The following is a 19,395-nucleotide window of genomic DNA, read 5'->3' on the forward strand; positions in this document are numbered from 1 at the left end:
AGGTATTTCATTTGCATCTGCAATACACAAGCATGGGTGTCATAACGTTATACAAACCAGTCCCTCCATGCAGTTGTGTATCATCTTTGGTGATTTTACCCAAGCCTGGATATATTTTGTCACCTTGTGGAAAACAAACCCATAGGAAATTTCAGTGTAGCGCTCGGAAATGACAGTGCTGATGAACTGAAGGAGCATGTGAGTAAAACGAGCATGAGACACAGCTGAGCATTCGTCACTGACATAAAATAATACTGTAAAATGAGATAGATATTATTTTATGTTGACACAGATAGCAAACAGAGAATATATTTGTGCAGCAGGGGCCTGGGCTTGTTTGGTTTTTGGGGGCCTGGAAGCAGCAGCTAATAAAAAAAATGGCACATAAGAAATTAGTCTTTCTCAGTGTTTCTTTCTTATTGCAAATAGGCACCACTTTCACACCCAGCATCTCTGGAAAACATCACAGGGTTTTTTTTTCCTCTGTATTGACTTCAGGAAAGGAAACGTGTGCATCTTCTTTTAGTGACATATGGTGATACATTAAAGAGGAAAGCATCCTTTTGTTCGTGAAAACAGGTATTTTGACTTTGGGGTGAGATTGTTGGTTTTGAACTCTGACAGCAAGGAACAAAGACATGTTTTTATTTTCTAGCCATAGTGCAATAAAAAGGAAGGGAATTAGATTAATGGCTAGATACATGTAAATGCCCATGAAACACAACAGACACACATAATAGGACAGAAAGGCCCTCCAGTCCTGGGATATGATGTTTGGCTTAGTTACCTCTCTGTAACTCAGAGCACTGAGTTTTACCTGGATGAAGAGTCTGGCACTGCATCTAGTGAGATGACTGTTCTTGCTGTTCAGTAGAAAAAGAAAGAAAAAAAATATAGTTGCCATAGTTACACCACTTGTCATGATGCTCATCATGTCCGTGGAATAAAGAGCCTTATATTAAATCTGTACTCTTATTAATATCAGCTGTTAAACATTTCCAGGACATTTGAAATCAAGACTTTCTGCAAAAAAAATAAATGTTTATTGCAGCAAAATCACACTGTTTAGCCATGGAGCTCGGAGTGTAATTTTGTTAGACACTGTATTACAGAATTATATACCATGAATTGAATTTTCCAGTGAATTTAGCCTCTTTGGACTTCATGAACATTCTTGATTTTTCTGTTAAGATGTTTGTTACTTGCAACTCTTTGCCAACTAGTTCAAGCAGGCCAACTTGAAGAAAAGGAAGGGAGTTCCTTTCAGGTGAGGAACTGCACCCTGTCAGTGCTATGGCATTGCGTTTGCTCCATACTGAAGTAATTCAGACCTCCCACGTGAGAGTGATGAAGACTGTGATTGCTGTGCACATGCATGTGTCCTCATTTGGGGCAAGCATACCCCAAATATCCATGTAGACTAACTAACTAACACACACGCACGCACGCATGCACGCACGCATGCACGCGCACACACACGCACGCACACATTCTCTGTGGAAGAATCAGGAGCCTGCACATCTTTCTAATGCCAAGAGACCTGCAGTTTAATGTGGTAGCATTCTTCTGTTCTAAGCTGGTGTGCCAAATTATAAAGTGTTAGGGGAATACAGTTTAAAAAGTTTTTTTACATGTGCAGCAGAGTCTGATGTTGAAAGAGTCTCTTTACTGCTCTCTGATGACCCTTGGGCGGTTGCCCCTCCCGTTTGGACTTTCTCATACAAGGTTCATCTCCTTTGGGGCAATAAGACAGCCTCATCCTCCCAGTGGTGGATCTTGCCAGAAATGGCCTGAAGCGAAATGTCCCTGTATTGCATACATTCCCATTTATGTGGTGTTAATCTTGCCAGTAGCATCCCAGGCTGGAGCTCTGTGGACCCCCTCTCTGGAGGCAGAGGTAACAAGAGTCCAGGTCTTGCAAGCAAAGCCACCCCTTCAGCACTGGCTGAACCAGGTCCCGTGCAGCCAACGGGGCATCCCCTGGGGATGACAGGACACCTGAAGCGTACAGGAGCCAACCAAGGTCTCTACCGGGCCCTGCACATGTCACAGCAGAATGAAATATGGCTTCCTAAGGAAATGACCTGACAAAAGGTTTGGCACCAGTTTTTTGTTCTGGGATTACGCTGACTGAAAGACACGGAGACAACCCAGGAAGGAGGTTTTGGTGCAGTGTAAGTACAAGCCAGAAGGAGTCCTATCATGGCTTGGGCCCCAGTGCGCAACGTGCTTCACAGAGGACATAGTCACAGCCCCGAGCAATCAGGATGTGCTTGGGTATGTAAAAAGTCTCCATAAAAAACTATACAAAATATAGCTTTCTATACAGTGTTTATCAAGGGAAATTAATCTCTTTAGAGGAGAGGATGTACTGAGTAAGAACCAGTTACCCACGGGATGCTGAAGTTTTTGTTCAGTCTTTTCTATCATTATGTTTTCCTGGAAAGAACAAATGGAACAATAAATATTACACTTATTTAAAATAAAACTATGACCTGTTTCTTGAACACAGGGAGGTTGTATTTGGTGTAACCTTGTCATTCACATCCGACAATAGCTTCAGATTAACAGTCCTTTGGTGAGATGTTGTTTTTCTCCCCGTTGCCTGGTTCCCTTGTCACGCACGTCAGAAGCAGAGCTATGGTTTGCTCAGAAATGTGACTGATGGCATGAAGGGGAAGTTTATTGACTGGGAGATTGACTCAGACAAAAATCCAAATTCTGCAAAAGTTTTCTCTCCAGGTGTCATCTTGGTCTCAGTTTTCTATTGAAAAATAGTATGTGTTTCCAAATTGTAAGAAATACGAATCTGGTTCTGACTCTGGGAGTGCCTGAGTTGTTTAGTTTAAATGGGCTGATTTGTTTGAGCCCAGGCCCTAGCAAGGCTTTTGGTTTAGCACTGCACAGAGATACAGCCACTGCATTTGGGGGCTGTTTGGAGGGTAATGCACTAGTTTGTAGGAAAAAACCTGGAAATAAACAGAGTAAATAATGAAATTGCTTGTAATTCATTGAAAGAGTAAACAGAAAATACCTCTGTACTCTAACTCAGTGTGAAACCCATAACTGAATACAGTTGGAGGAAAAAAAAAGGTTGTTCAATCCTATGTTGTTTAGCAGCTGCACAGAATTTTCATTTTCTTGATTTTTTTTTATTACGTACAATGATTAATTACAAAAACATTTTCAATTCTTTGATCATTGAATGGATAAAGTAGCTAGACATGTAGAGCTATATTTACTGAATGTGGGTATAAGGCAGAAAATGATTACGTGCGTGATTACTTTATAACCATGTATTTACTCGTATATCTGTTTGAGTCAAAACCCAGGGATTTGCACAGAGAAGTGCCAGGGTGTTGCTAGGATAGGGACTGACTGAAGAAATGTGCTGTTCAGGCAGAGCGTCAGAAATGGGTTTGGGTGGGGTTTTTTTGCATTGGTCCTCAGCAGCTGGAGAGAAGAGAACAATATGTTGCAGGATTCCAGGACAAACGATGGAGAGATGTGCACCCAGCTGGAAAGCGTCACTCCTGTGCTGGGCAGAGGCAGGCAGGCGCAGAGCCCCCCGCTGTGCCGAGGGGCAGGGAAGGGGCGGCAGCAGCAGACATGGAAGGGGCACGAGGTGCTGAAGGACGTTTAGGAGCCAGTTCAGGAACAACGTCAAGAGGTAGAGAGGAATCATTTTCCTATAGCTCTGACTTCAGGACTCCTTTGGGATGTTTTAGATCACTCAGGCCATAATTTTAATTATGTTTCATGCAAACTGTTTTCACACTTGGCTTTAACAGCTCTCAACACAGCCTAGCTTTCCAGGTAAGATAACCAAAGTACTATTAATTACTTTGTTTTCAGCACGTAAAAATAATTTGCTACTATTTGTTATCTTTCCAGTCCTTAGCATTCAAAGGGAAACATTTTAAATGTAGTTTAAATTAGTATGTTTTCTGTACTGTCATCTCCAATTAAGGAGTAATATGAATTGGTTTTGTTTCTTCCCTGCCGTAATATCATAAAGATTTGGAAACACATTTCCAGCTATGCGATGGGGCTGTTGTATGCTCCTGCCTGCAATGAAGCAGAGTGAATTTAGTTGATGTGAAAGTTCATACAGCCACTCTGCTGTCTGCTGGGAATCAGCTCCCTCTGCGTGCTCCCCATTGCCTCCTCCGCTCAGAGCGGGGATTTCTGCTCCCTGGCCTGATCCCCTAACTACGTCTCACCACTAAGTGCACAAACGTGCCAGCCAGCTATATGGCTGGTCCTGTGCCAGGTCTTCTTTAAGCCTCTCTGCAATCTTTCATTTGCTGGAAGCATTGATAAGACTTTCTGCTGTTTATTCTTTGATCCCAGTGTTGCAGATACTTTCAAACTTCACCTGACCCAGAAGATTTTATCTGCAAAGCAGACAAGTAGGAGATAGGAGAAAGATGCAGCCAAACATACTCAGGATTGATGTTCTTCAGCGGTACAAGACTTTGTTGATTTTAGCTTTTATTTAGGAGGGTAAAACTAATCCTTTTCTATTGCAATCTTATTACCTGACTCAAAATCTCAATCTTACGGTTATCTTTCTAGCAAAAACATTATGATTTTTCAGGCCGTCAATGGTATGTGTCTGGCTCTGTTCTTTGACTCAAAGTCACATTTTCTTTTAATGGTTCAGATGGGAAAATTATTATTAACAACAACCTCTGGATTTGTCTCTGAAGGCACCTACCTTAATAATATTTTGCAAAGTAGTCAAAGGTGTGGCTGATAAAAATTATCTTTTAGCCTAGCCCTGAGGAGGCTGAAAGCAGTGTCTGTGTACCGCAGGTAGTTTAGATCATCTTTCCAGCTTAACAAAAGGAGTTTATTGGTGCTGACAGAGTTATCAGCATAAGCAGTTCAGAGGCGGAGAAATAAATGACATCGTTTTTGTTTGTTTACAGAGAACTATCACTTGAATTGGTAAATATTCATAAATGATGAATGCCATATCTCGCCATTGCAAAGGGGGAACATGTATCACATATCCAATTTGTGGCCTATTTTTAGAGCTCATAAGAATTAATACACGTACACATCTTTATGATATTCTTCAGAGGACTGAATTTCCTCTGACACTCAGTTTTACCCTTACCATACACATCTCCCATCAGAGGCCATTTTATTTTGGTAATGTTCGTCAGTGATGTGTTTTGCCCAGGAATGCACCTGGCCCCTGAGGTCCCAGCAACGGTGGGCTGTTGGCAGGGGAGAAGGGCCGTGGGGCACATGGTTGCTTGCAGCAGAGTGTTTGAAAATCACAAGAAACACAAAAGCACTCCCTGTGTCCAAGTGTAAAAATACTACAGAAGCATTGTAAGGAACCAATAACTTTGCACATTATTTTATACTACACTGTAAATTTTTATGGCAAGCAATACTGGCTCTGCTGAAATCAGCAGGTACTTTGCCCTTGACTGGAGTGGGAGTGGGTTTTCAGCCACAGAGTCCAATACCACTCTTGTCTGTAGAGCTGGAGCTTAACTGTGGAATTCACCATTACACTGTCTTAAAAATGGAAAGTGTATGTTTTGTGCTACATTCTATAGGATTTTTCCTTACTTGTCTTTACAAGGACAGATTAAATTTGCAGTCCACAGGGCAATGTTAGAGAAGTGTAATGGTTATCCCGTGCCATTAGGCAAAACTTCCAACCACATACAGCTGTATTTCTTTCCTCTTGTGCTAGAGAAGCCTGGCTTTGAAGTCAGTGCTTGAGGTAGAGTTCATTATTTATCTAGTACACTATATGAAAATGGGCCCAACTTTCCAATAAGCAATTCATTCTTCTCTTTTCCTAAAGAGGTAAGTGCCATATGCAATGGTGCATACTGACTCTGCAGAATAATCTTTACATCATTTTGTGGGTTTTACAGTGATCGGTATGATAAGCATCCCATTCTTTCTGGGATTCATTGTGGGAAAGCCTGCTTCACTGAAATTAATGAGTATTATTCTACTCAAAATGAAGTCAGAATTTTCTAGCTTTGTACTGTAGTGCAAGCATTTGTCTAATACAATCACTTTCTCTACTTTGTCTGAGCTTAGACTTTCTTCATCCCTATTGAGAAAAAAGTTCAACAGGAGATTGGTCTCAATCTAATACATCTGCAGAGTGACAAAGCACACAGATATTTTCTGTACTGAAACCCTAACAAACTATCTTAGGCTATAAGAATGTCATGTCGTTGCCACTTTGACCTGACCTGATTTCTATCATTATGCCATTATCTCACCCAATAACTGCTTTTATTATTCTTCCTATTGGATACATTCTCTGTTCTCACAAAAAATGCATCATAAAAAACCTGATGAATTAAAAACATACACCTCTGATAGCAGCTACTTCTTGAAAGCCTTATAAGCTAAAATGGACTTTTGTTTAAAGAAAAACCTACTTCAAATCTCAGTGTGCCCTGAGGAACTGGCAAGGTCGTACTCTTGCTTCCTATTAAATCCTTCTGGGAACTTCAAAGCAATCCTTGTTAAAAGAACCCATTATATTGGATATTTGTAATTGTTACTTATGGCCCTGGCACTGTTCTCTACGATATTTTGCCAGTCCCCTGGGTTCAAGGCTCACTTCAAGTGTAGTTATATCATTCACTTTACTAGCTATGCAGTCTGAGTTTGCTTAGGGGCTGCATGATAGACAGGATAAATATCCATTTCTAAAAGGGATAATAATAAGAAAGCCCTAAAGGTAAAATGTAGCCCTGGTTAGAACATGAGGAATTTAGAAGTGGAAGCTGTGTAAAGTGATAGACGTGTGAACACTCCTTAGAAATACACCTGCCACATTTGCCCAACCCTGCTCTGAACAATGCATTTGCATGCATATGCATAATTATTCTAATAATTTGAAGTAATCATTTTGTTATTAATTGCGTTCTGAAAGCAACAGAGGTGAACCAGGTGAATCCAGGTTATCAAGCGTATATAAAGCAGCACTGAAGGGCAAGATTGCTTAAGCTATTTTTCTGATTGTTCTGTCTTGGCATTAATCACTTATTCAAGATTTCTAGGCATTGGTGTTCACCTTATGATCTCCCTCTGAGGTAGGAGCTTATAAACATTATCACCGCTTTGCAGATTGGAAGCAAAGACATCTGAGTGGCATTTGGTGATGGAACTAGATAGGTTGGTTGGACGTCTGGCTTCCAGCCACCTTGTTCACATTAGTAGAGTTGAGCCAATAGAGAATCTGGCCTTGTCTTCCTAAATTAGTGTGTGTGTGCATGTGGGGGAGGATGTTTTGGGTTTTTTCTGTTGCAGCATTTGACATTTTTGTGACAGCTCATTAGACTTCTAACCTTAAACACTGTATTATGTGTCTACGCTAGGTAAAAATTTGCCCATATGGCCCAACCCGACTTGTGATGATTTCAGCCAGCTTTGGGATTTTCTTCACCACTTCTCATTCCACCAGATAAACTCTGCAGTATTAAATCCCATGCATGTGGGTCTTCCTAGCAGCAATGGGTGAATTACAACTGTGGGATACTTTAAAAAGCCACTGCCACCAAGTTGCTTTTGCTTTCCAAGTAAAGGTGGAATCATTCTGCATGTTCTCCATCCATCTCAGTGTATAGTCAAATGCAGTCAGACAAGTTCTCCTGGGGCTGCAGTGGAAGCTGTGCTCAGCGTGGACTCGCCAGCAGATTCTGTCCTGTTCCTGTAGGCTCAGCATAGCTCACAGGGCAGGCACAGCCTACGTTTTGGAGGTGGCATACAGAAACGAGCCTCTGGAAAGACATACAGCGCAATACAGGAATGTGTCTTTGGCAAATAGTTTGAGTGGTTTTAGGTTCAGCAGTTTCTCTGGATTAAGGTGTTGACCAGAATGTCACATTATTGACCCAATCTGAGCCCAAGAGAGTCAGCCCAAGAGTTGCCCTCCCAGCTGCTAGGCTGAGACAGCGCTGCCGAAGCCAACGCTGGCAATGCTGTTCCTGCCTGTTTACACAGTGACAACAGGTCGCAGTGGAACAATGAGCTTGTTTTTTCGCTCTTTACATTGCATAGATAAGTGCAGCCTCTGCAGCAAATCGGGTTCTGCAAATGTAATTTGCATTTCGTTGCAAAATTTCTAAATGCATAGAAGAGGAAAATGAGACAGTCATATTGTGAAAATTGTGAAGAAAAATATCTGAATATGTATTTATAATTTTTAAAGCCAGGCAAATTATTTGTTCTACATTTGTCCAGTGAAGCTAGTCATTTGGGGTTTTTTCCAGTTAAAATCTGCAGGACTTCTTTATTATTCATATTCGCCTATCAGCTGTCCTTAATTAGTTTGAAGAGTTTGGCTTCAGAAACCTTACTCCATGATTTTTTTGTGAGCTGTTTGCTTTATATATATATATATATATTTGCAAGACTTTCATCTTCCTGACTACACAGATGTTTTTCTTCCTTCCTGCTAGCAGGAATTTCCCAGATAATGCATTCTGTATTAAATAGCAGGAACACCTCATCAGCACGCAGTGCCTGCTGCAGACAGGCCTGACTCATCCATGGAGAGGTGCACAGACATGGCTGCTGGGGGCAATTTTTCAGGCTGCAGTCTGCAAGCATCTTTCAGCGCTATCCTTTGAATACTTCAGCCAATCTAATGAATCTCAGCAAAGCCATATCATAATGGCACTGGAAATTCCTTGATACCAAACTCATGTGTCAAGGAACATTTGAAGGAAATATTCAAATTACCTTTGGAAGATTTTTACAGCTAATCCTAATACCTGGTGCATTTTATTATTTCAGTGGTAATCTCCTGGCAACCTATAGCACTTCAGTTTAAATGAATAAAACTCAAGAAGAGATTAACACTAAAAAAATCTCTAAGTTCTTAAAAAAGGCAAAATCCCCAACCGGAGCAGCTCCTCCAGGGACTGCCCATCAGAGCTGAGCGAGAGGAGAACATCGTCCTCTCCCCAGCGCTGGAGTCCATTGCTGTTGACTCAAGCTGCGAAGGCAAACATCAGTTCAGCATGTAAGTAGATTTTAATGTTATCTCTGCAGAAGGATCATAGATAAATGGAAGGAAGCAGGTCATAAGCAGTAGGAAAAGAGAGGCTGTGGTGGGGGAATGCTGCTGGAAGTGAGGTCTGGCTTAGTTGTACTCCAGGCAAACTGCAGCTTTTAAAATCATTTTTCCTTCTTGCAAAGGTCTTTTTTTTTTCCACAGTGAAGCAACACAGTTGTGAATGCCTCCCTCCTCCCCAAGATAAGGTTTTTGCTGTAAGAGCTCCAACATACAGAGTAAGATGTGCCATCTCTGTGCCATCATGTGCACAGGGAGAGAGCAAGAATGGGACAGATACACAGCAGACGTGGGCTGCTCTATCGAAGGCCATTGGAACAAAGCTACAATTTAGACAAGCATGGCAATAATTAAACTCCAGCAATCACTTTAACTGAACTGAAGGCCAAAATGCAGTTGTGGATTGTGTAATTTCCCTTATGCACTAGTGCCTCTGCAAAACTGATCAAGCTGGCTGTGATCACAGGTGGTGATATCTCAGACTTGCAGAGGGCTCTGGCAGGTATCTGTGATGGGAAAGTGGTTGCAGCATAGCGGTGGGGCAGCTTGGAGAATTGGTGGTACTCCGACAGGCTGGAAGATGGCTTTGGCAGCCCTGCAGCAGCAGTGGCACTTCCATGTAGGAAAGTGTCTATTCATTAGCAAAGTAAATTAAGGAAATACAGTCTCTGTGAAGAGCTGATGACTTCTTAAATTGAACTCCTCCACCCATAGATGAGAACAGAGATACACAAACCTTATTTGGTTCCTTCAGGAATGACCCTGCAAGCTCAGACTGAGGTTTTGGAAGAACCAATACTATGTTCATGGAGGTTTTGATTTGATATTACCTAAACCTGTTGGAGAAAGATTCAGTGATGGATGATTAGGAGGATGACTAAGCCTTCCACAGCATTCAGCTTTTCTTGTGACTTTTCTCCAGAGGGGAATAACCTAATCCCGTGAGCCACACTAGTTCTAGGAGAATGAATCAGAAACCCCAACGAAGCAGCCTCAGACCTCTTGCAAACCCAGCTCTGGAGAAGATCTGCGCAGGAGCAGGTCGTCCCTGCCATAACCAGGATGCTGGTCACGCTCGGGCAGGTGCTCGCCTGACACGGTCTCCTGGTCCTCACTACTGCAGTACCTAACTGAACTTGTCACACAGAGATACGGAAAAGCTCCTTTACATTACAAACGATGACTGTCAACGGTGCAAATGTGTCCGGACTCGCATAATCCACCCGAAAAGGTGGTGGTTGCTAAGCGACGCGGCCCCGTTCTCTTTTTATGCCATTTTAGTTCCTTCTCAGCTTTCTGTTCCATGTCTGGGGCTGCTTAATTTGATCCTATTTGCAGTGACAATTTAGGGTCTTGTGCCTTGGATACCAGTTCACACAAAATGTACCCATCGTCACACTTGAAAATCACATTTGGTTTTGGAGCTGGTGAAACTGAAATGGAAACGCGGGGTTTTTTTCTGCTGGAGAGGCATTCCCAAGCTCTTGCTGTACCATCCTAATGCTGTTATCTTCCCCCACGCGCCCTCCATCCTGCTGTAGCAGTCTTTGATGGTGTTTAATGAATTAATTACTCTGTTCACAGATTCTGGCTTTTCTAGAGAATTAACCAGCCTCAGGCCTGCCTCTCTCTCACTCCATGTGTTTTTGCTGCTGTTGTAACATGCAGAACATCCTTCTCCAAAATCTGAACCCACATTTCCCAAGTATTGGTTAGGCAAACTACTGATGGGGCAGAGTGGGGTGGGAGAGATAAGGCAATTGCAAAAGGGGGGATATGAAATCAGTAGCATTAACAATGTACAATACCCAACTGAATTGGAAAAAAGTTATTCTTTATAAAGAAAAACATTTGCATCTCTCTCAAAGAGATTGTGACACAGTGGGTTTCCAGGTGTCTTCAGTTTCTTCTGGATGACCCCCCCCATCCTTGCCATGGTCTAGCATTCATCTGGAAATACAGTTCTTGCCCTTATGCCTATCAGGATTGTATGGTGACATCACTCTCAATACTGGACAAAAATAAGGAAGAAAAGCACTTTACAGGAGCAAAGCAGAGGCATGAAATCTTAATAAGGAATTTGAAACATATATAAAAAAAAGGTAAGGAAAAGACAAACTTAAAATATAACTGACACCACCCACTTTCATTCTGGTTTTGATTTTCTAGCATTTCATGGAGATTACAAGCAGCATATTAGTAATACATGCCATAATACACAGTGTGTCACAAGAGTAGCAAAAGGAGTATGAGCAATGACTGTATAAATCTATACAATCCTATTACATAATTGTTTTTCTATTAATTTCTGAAGTGTGTTTTTGTAGGCAGCCCTTGCCTCTTGTTATGGCATTCTGTATAATGTGCTCTTTTCCTCCAGGTTCTTCAGTAATTGCTAAGGACGATCAATCTCACACGAAGAATCTAGAGGGCCATGCCCATCAGAAGTGACGTAGGGATGATCAGAGAAGTTTATTTGGGTAGTTCATTCTTCAGTCAGTGCTTCAACATGAATATTGTTCATCTTGGAATTATGATGATTATACTCACTGCTGTATTTTTGTTGACTCAGTTTTGATAAAACTACACAAAGAGAAAGAAGCCATTCCTGCAGCATTTATCACCTGAGCAGGGCGGTGTCCTCTGGCTGGCATGTCAAACATGATGGAGTCTGAGCGTGTGGATGGGTGATGTGTGCCCTGTCAGGGGCTGGAGAGCCAGGGAGATGCAATGCTGTGACACTGAGTTATTGGCCCTGCCAAGGCAGTGCTCAGCGCGGGGCGGCAGCGTGTGCTGCAGCAGAAAACAATAGACCATCCCTTCTGAACTTGTCACCAGGTTGCCATCAAGCCACTTATGTACTAGATAAATTAGTAATCAGGAAACAGAAACAATCTCTTTAGCAACTTCTCCCTCTGTGTTGTCATTTGTGATCTGCTGACAAACCTCTCGGGCGACTGGAACACCACTGCTATTTATGGTTGTCCTCGGCGCTGAGGCACTAATTGTTGCTGCTTTACTGAGAGTGACAAGGAAATATGACAGCTAAAGATGATATAATTTATGAGAAGAGAAGGCTGTAAAGCAATTATGGAGGAACACACTTTTTACTCATGTTATATTTGTAATTTAATATATTCGTATTCTGTTATTAAAACATGAGGTTCTGTGTGCTAATCTTCATGAAAGTCATGCAGTTCAGGCTGAAGCTCAGAGCCAAGCAACTACCCACTGACATATGCAATAAAATGAAATATTTTTTATACAACCGTAGGCTTTTATACACTAGCTAAGTTGCCAATACACTATGGTAGGGAGCACAACAGGAGAGATGTGAAAATGTGATATAGCAATCTATTCATATTTAGATATGAAATTTTAAATTATATTATTTTCTCCAAGCTTCATTCTATTTGTTGGGTTTTGGGCGAGCACGTAGAATCATTTAGGACTGTTGCTTTCATCTCTTTCTCATATATATTCCCCAATTTAAGGGCAACAGAGCGTGTGGATAGCTCTGTCTTTCGGGTACAGAGCCAGAGGGGGAGCCACGTGCATCCATTTCCCTATTAGATGGACTAGAAGCAGGATTTAATAATCAGCCTCCGCTTTGCCTGGCATGAATGATACAGGTTTCTAAGCAAGAATTAAGAAAATGAAAAAGAGGAGGTAAGCATAATCTGCTGCAGTGACTGCAAAGGAAATCAGAGCAGAAGTTCCAGACTCGTACCCATCATGATGTCAGTTCTTGCTCAGTGCTGGAAATACTAAGATCATGTTTCATACATTTGATAGCTTGAGATGCCTGTGGGCTGTAATAAAATTCATCTTTTGCACTGTAAATCTTTTCTCTTTAAGCATGGAAGAGGTTACAAATGTGCATAAAATTGAAGTGAAAGTGATTAAATCTCACTCTGAGCAAGTATTGACAGATCTGCCTTGCCTTTGGATGCTGTGGGAGCTTCTTGCTTTGTGGCCTGTGCTCAAGATAATGAAAACCAGTCAAAGAGGATTTTTGCTTCTGCGTATTTGTTTTTAATATGTTGCTGGCACAGAGATGCAGTTATTTCAAATCCTGTTACTCACTTCTGGCAGGGGACAGGTGTAGATTGTCACTGTCCCCCACCGCCTGTTGGGCAGGTTGGATAATAGCTGAAAAGGAAAGGGTTTTAATTAATTGTTGTGCTTTAAAGAAATGTTGTTTATTTTCCACGTGCAGATATACAGGTTGTCTTCATTTCCCTAACTTACAATGGGCATGAGCGCATCCTTACTCCTGGGCTGTGCTGCTGTAGGCTGTGTACCAGCGTCTTGAAATGGATGCTTGCAAGGGAGGAGGGTGGGATCTGTTCATGGAGAATGGGAAAAAGTACAGTACATAGTTGAGGAGAACTCATAGCTCACGTGGAAGTATTGGTTGTCAGTATCTTGTACACAGTCACATCCTTAAAATTAACGCTGTGCTATGAAGTGTCTGGGGTTTATGATGACCAAGGTGCCTCCTTTATGCTTCTGTCAGTCCAGCTGCCAGGAAATTGAACGCCCGTCCTGTCTCAGCTCATCTTGGAAGGCATTGCTCTTGCCTTCTTGGTTTTTTAAAGTTCCTCATTACTTTCAGATCGAGAGTAAGTGCAATGCTCATAAAGCCAGAAGACTAACAGCAATGTCAGCACCACAACGGAGATATGATAGTTGCACCTTCCTTCTATCCAGTACCGTGTGTTAGCAGTAATGTGATATGACAGTTCCATCACTCTGTGCATCCCTGCAGCGGATCTACCTAACCTTTTTGAAGCATGACAGCCTAGGCCGGGTTCCACCATAAGATAGACAAAACAATTTGCATTTCAAGCAATGTTAAGGAAAAACTGTAATGGGAGCTGAAGAATCCTGTGCTGTGCTCTGCTTGACAAGTGCATGGGATATGGTTACCTATGGCTGGACTTGAGCCTGGAGGTTGTTTCCAGTACAGTGCTCCTGTCTGTATATATGAAATTGTATTATTCAGGTATTCCTCATACTTTCTTCTCCTATTAACATTGTTGCTATTCACCCCTAATTACCAGAAAAGAGCGTTTGTCACTAATAGCAATATGTAGCCTCTTTTTAAATAGAAAGGTCCCCTTTTTTTCAAACAAGTCATACAGTGCAAATGCTTCAAGAGCACATTTATTTGCCAATATGCAGGCAGTCAATATCCAGGATGTTTCCTTTCTACATGGTATTCTGTATTTAAAAATAGCTAGCAGCCCACATTTATCCCACGGTTTGTTTGCTTGTTCCTTTGCACTGACCTCAGGAAAGGGGGATGCAGTTGGTCTGTGTATCTCTGTACAGAAGGTACAGTCCAGCATTTCAGATTCTGCATACCACAGCTATTGGCTTGCCTCCAGTATGTCTAAATCAATGGCCAGCTGAGGTTGACATAATTATATGTATATTAATTAACACGTATATGTTATTTGCAAGAGGACAATCTGTTTTCACTGTTGGAAAGCCGTCATCCATTAACACTAACAGCAACAGAGTGCATGAGATCTGTATCTATTTTCCATTTAAAGAATAAAGAATGCTCATGTATCCTGGATTAAAGCATGGTGAATTCTGGTAATGCTGATGTTTCATTAGCATTCCCCATTTTCATGTAAATTAATTTATTTGAGGAAAATCACATCCATACCTGGTGCTAATTGCCAATGATAATGAGCTGAGACTCAGTAGAGATTCAGTATCGAGGTAGACTGTCTCTCTCCTGTAGCCTTCAGATGAAGACTGGAGCACTTCTGGGAGTTTACATCAGCTGAGCTCCAGGTTCCTGGAGTTAGTGCGGGAACAGAGCTGTGAAATGCACCAGCTACATGAGAAGAGACATGATCTCCTCTGGCCTAACAGCCTTTAGAACGCAGGAAGATTGTCTTTCCTCTCCTAAAATAACCATGAAGCTTTTATTGATCATTTTATCTAAATTATGGATGATGCTTTTGTCAACTACATTATTCTTGTGAAGCAGAGCACTGCCAAAGATAATTTTACTGTCTCAGGCTCAGATGCGTGGAGCCCATCTTTTCACAAAGAGGTTACAGAAGTACATGCTATCAACAACATTTCTTGGCTGAATTCGTTTGGCACTGGTGGTTCATTGTCATATTGAAAATGAAAAATGAGATACTGTGGTTGAATTTGTGAGAAACTCATCAAGCAAAATATCAGGTTTGCTGTGAAAGGTAGAGTAAAACCCCTGTAAGCATTAGAGGGGTTGACATGATATGAACCAGCCCTGAAGAGTATCAAAATCTTTTTCTCTGTCATAGGCGCTCTGCTGCTATTTGAAATTGGAGCATGTAATGGATAAAGCTGAAGTATATTACAAAATAATTCATGTAATTACTTTGCAACCTGTTTCATGATGGTATTTTTTTTCCAGCTGCATTTTGCCTCTCTTCATACCACAGTTTATTGAATATTTGCAGTCTAGCCTTGAAGGATAATGAGTTTTATCCTGCCATGTGTTGAACACCTTCGTGTCCAAGAGAAGTTAATGGGAACTGAAGATGATCAGCATTTTGTGGGATCAGTGCTTGATTGAACAGACAGCTCTGACTCTTGTATGGAACACGGTGAAACAGCTGACTTAGGGTTTCAGAATAATACTGCAAAGCGCTGGAGTTACCCAGGAGGTTCTTAAATTACAGTCTTGAAAATACCTAGGAGTAAAATTGTTTCTTTGTCAGTGAAAAAGATAGTGAACACCATGAAAAATATTTACATTTGACTGCACTCTCATGCATTATACTCTCAAAATATTCTGAATTGTTGGTGGAGAGCCTGTCCTTATTTAAGCAAATATTTCTGAAAAGCAGGCGACCTGAAAAATTAATAGCGATCTCTGATTAATAATGGTTTCTGGCTGTTGGACACGCCAAGGGAAAATATGCACTGGCTGCAGGTAGCAGAGGGAGGTGCGTTAGGTCTCTGAGGTGGGGGGATGCTCCGGAGGGCTGGCAGCCCTCCTCTCAGGGCAGCAGCGGAGGCAAAAAGAGCAGAAGGTTTTCAGCAATCCCAGCAAATCAGCCTTATCCCTTTCTCTTACTTATCTTCCAAACGTGTATTTTATTGGGGGATGCATTGAGGCTCAGGTTTGTTTATATATCCAGTTTTTCTGTGCATGGTTGATTATGATTCACATTAATGTATTTTGTTGAATCCAGGTTACTCAAAAAACACAAATGCCGAATAAGAATAGTTGATAATAACAGCAATGCCTGGTAATTTTAACCTTTTGAGAATATCTGTTAGCTTAAACTGGTCTCGTGATAACTCAGAATATTGGATTTTAATCTTTACTGCAAGAGCATACATACTTCATACACTCGTTTTTTTCTTTTTTTTTTTAAGTGAATAAGGGGGGAAAGGCCTTTGGAAGACAGTTCATTATAAAATCTCATAAGCCCAGTACAAGTAGTTACATCCTAGTTACAGGATTTGCATATAAATAGTGATGTTTTTGTTAACACGCCTGATGGAAAACATGTTATCAGTTGATATGTCTCTAATCTGTCAGTGTTGCCAAAGTACCGCAGAATATTTTGCTTTGTACTCAGCTGCAAATATTTGCAATTTTTACTGACAGAAGCTTGTAGCATCGCTCACAAAGTAGTTACTGACTGGTTTTATTTATTTCTGCTTGCAAACATTTAATTTGAAGGTCATAATTAGGAAAGCTGGTACCTTGATCCCCACATTGAAAAATTCTCAGAAGTCATAAAACTTGAATACGAATCACTATCCATGAGAAAAAACAAGTTTAGCCCAGGAGATTTAAGAAGTTGGAGAGAATGTCACTGTTTTTTTAAAAAAAAGAAATCTTAATAGGGTCTAGTTACGGTGCCTCAGCAGTGAAGTCATACAGACTGCAAGAGTATAACAAAATCAATCAGCGGTAATTTTGTTTATAGTAATAGCTAGAGCTGGAGACACCGCTTCAGCTGATCTAATAGCCGTCTGCCTGGAGTCGTGTCCATAAGCACATGCTGCCCAGAAGGAAGGCACTCACAGGGATGCAGGAGCCACTGGCGCGTCCCTGCCTGCACCCACAGCCCTTGGACCAGCAGCCAGCCCTTTCCGAGGGGGTCTCAGCTGGCAGGGTTTCTGACCGTTCTCCGGTTTTCTTTCAGGCCCTGCTGCAAAAAAGAAGTACGTCAGTTATAACAACCTGGTTATCTAGTCCGTTTTGCCACGTTGGGGCGGAGGACGGGTGAGGATTTTCATCCACCGCTGGTGCAGACCTCCTCCCGAGTCGCGGGGTGTCCGCCTCGGGTGGGGGGGGGGGGGCGAGGGCATGGCGATGCTGCGGGAAAGCGCGAGAGGAGCCCCACGCTCCCAACGGCTGCTCCCTGAAATATCCTTCATCGCTCTCGGCTTAGTACGTCACTGGCACTGCCGTCAGCTGTGGCCTTGGACCTGCTCCGGCCACGGGAGCCACCGTGCCCATGCGCCCGGGTGCAGCACGGGAGGACTGGCTCCCCAGCGTGGGCTGCGTTCAGCTACAAGGACTTTAAGGGGCTAATTCTGTCTTTCTATGTACTTCCAGACTGCAAGTTTTTGAACTTTCTGTACAGTTTGTGAGGATTTTTGCATATTGCCATCCATGTTGTTTCGAGTTCACTGTTTGTTTTTTGAATGCACAGTTTCATTGAGGCCCTATTCTCTCAGACTTAGCACATCAAAAAAAAACCCCACCAACAACTAAGGATTTAAAAGACCTATGTACATGACTTGTATGATTACTATTGTATCACTGCAATCCATATACATTATTTTTTTTAACTAAACAAACAAAAAAAAAGAATTTAAAGACCAAAAACTGTGCTGGCGAAGTTAGTCCCCCCCCTTCACAACTCTGATGGGCTGCAGAGGAAGCAGAAAGGATTTTTGCTGAGTTTTAGTAGAGGTCTTGATATTTGGAATGCATGCCAGTAATGTATTTTATGGTACATGTTAATAATTTATGTTTGATATTTGTATTTGTGTTCTATTTTGTTATTTTATTTAAGGTATATGACTATTTTGCAATAATTTCAATAATTCTTATGATATTTGGAGGAAAGACTATGGCTTTTACATGTCTTGAGGTTTTTTTCTTTGTTGATGCCCCACCATGATTGACCAGTGTGATAAGGACTTAAAAAAGCATGTATGTTTTATACTGTTTGTAATAAGTAATTTCGTTAATCTTGCTGCTTATGTGCCAATTTAGTGAAACCGATCTTTGCCGCAAACTCCTCCCTTCCCTTCCATTCTCTCGATCCTGTGATATTATCCAAGAATGTATCAATAAAGGATTTTGGTTAACTTCTTTTTATTTACTCCAATAAATATATTTTTTCAGTTGTTCCCTCCCCCTCCCCCCTTGTGACTAAAGTTTATTTCATGATGTTGTCAGACATGGACATCCAAAAACATGACGCAGAGGTACTTCAGGCTTTGTCCAGAAAGAGCGGGTCTAGAAAAGGTCTTGGGGGAGCTGGCAGCTAATTGCAAAAAAAAAAAAAAAAAAAAAAAAAAGTGCCTTTCTAAGCATTGGGATCTATAACAATCCCCCAAAAGCCAAGTTACAGTCACACAGAGAAAGCCCTTCTGTCTGTGTTTGATGGCCTCCAAAGCTGTCTTCAACTGTAGAGTCTTTTTTATGACTTTGAAGGATATTACGTTCAACAGCACAGCAGAACGCAATTAAATGAACAACTAATCAACGTCAATCTGCCAGGCAACTGTTGAGTGAGCTGGGGGGAAAAAAGGGAAAAGTTTAGGCAAGAGGTGAGAGGAAACTCATTCCAATTGCAGCACAGCACCTGTGTGCTGCCTTCAGCATAGTAACAGCATTTTGGGTGCAACGGGACGATTACTTTGGAAAGTATTTAGCCTCCCATTTTCTCTAGACAACTTGATCAATTATACTGATGAAGTTAATCAGCATCAAAAGAAAATTTGACAGCTGCAACATGGGCCACAGTGCATAGTGATGAAGACCTTCGTGTCAGACCTTGATTGACTCTTTATGCGTGCAAGCATGGGGGCTGGATAGATGTTTGCAAGGCCTTCTCGTTGTTGTTTTAATATTCATAGATATAATAATGAATTACAGCAGCCAGAAGATGAAATTCCAACCAAGTGAAGGCTTTGTTAGCAAGAAAGGAATTATCAGCCCAACAAATAATAAAGGCAGAGGCTCTGCAACATTATCCTGTTTCTTTATGCTGTCCATAAACATGACAGAGCCAGCATTGGGCTAAATAAGTATATTACCTTGAAGCAGTGATTCT

General features: G+C 41.5%; 1 protein-coding gene across 3 annotated transcripts in view; it reads left to right on the forward strand.

The window, feature by feature from the left end:
* GRM7 (glutamate metabotropic receptor 7) overlaps positions 1 to 18,429 on the forward strand; it is a 313,728-nt gene extending 295,299 nt beyond the window's left edge. For 2 of the 3 annotated variants that reach the window (XM_087744649.1, XM_087744651.1), the window contains one exon: positions 17,248 to 18,429. Coding sequence is in view for 1 of the 3 variants with exons in the window: in XM_087744651.1 (XP_087600777.1) it covers positions 17,248 to 17,297 (50 nt within the window). In the remaining 2 variants the exon portion in view is untranslated. Of the gene's footprint in view, positions 1 to 15,497; positions 15,690 to 17,247 lie in introns of those variants that run through there. The other variant, XM_087744650.1, reaches the window with a different exon arrangement.
* The last annotated feature ends 966 nt before the right edge of the window (positions 18,430 to 19,395 follow it).

The sequence above is a fragment of the Nipponia nippon genome, unplaced genomic scaffold (assembly GCF_047370975.1).
Source record: "Nipponia nippon isolate SJK-2023a ecotype South Korea unplaced genomic scaffold, ASM4737097v1 scaffold_9, whole genome shotgun sequence".
Classification (NCBI taxonomy): Eukaryota; Metazoa; Chordata; class Aves; order Pelecaniformes; family Threskiornithidae; genus Nipponia; species Nipponia nippon.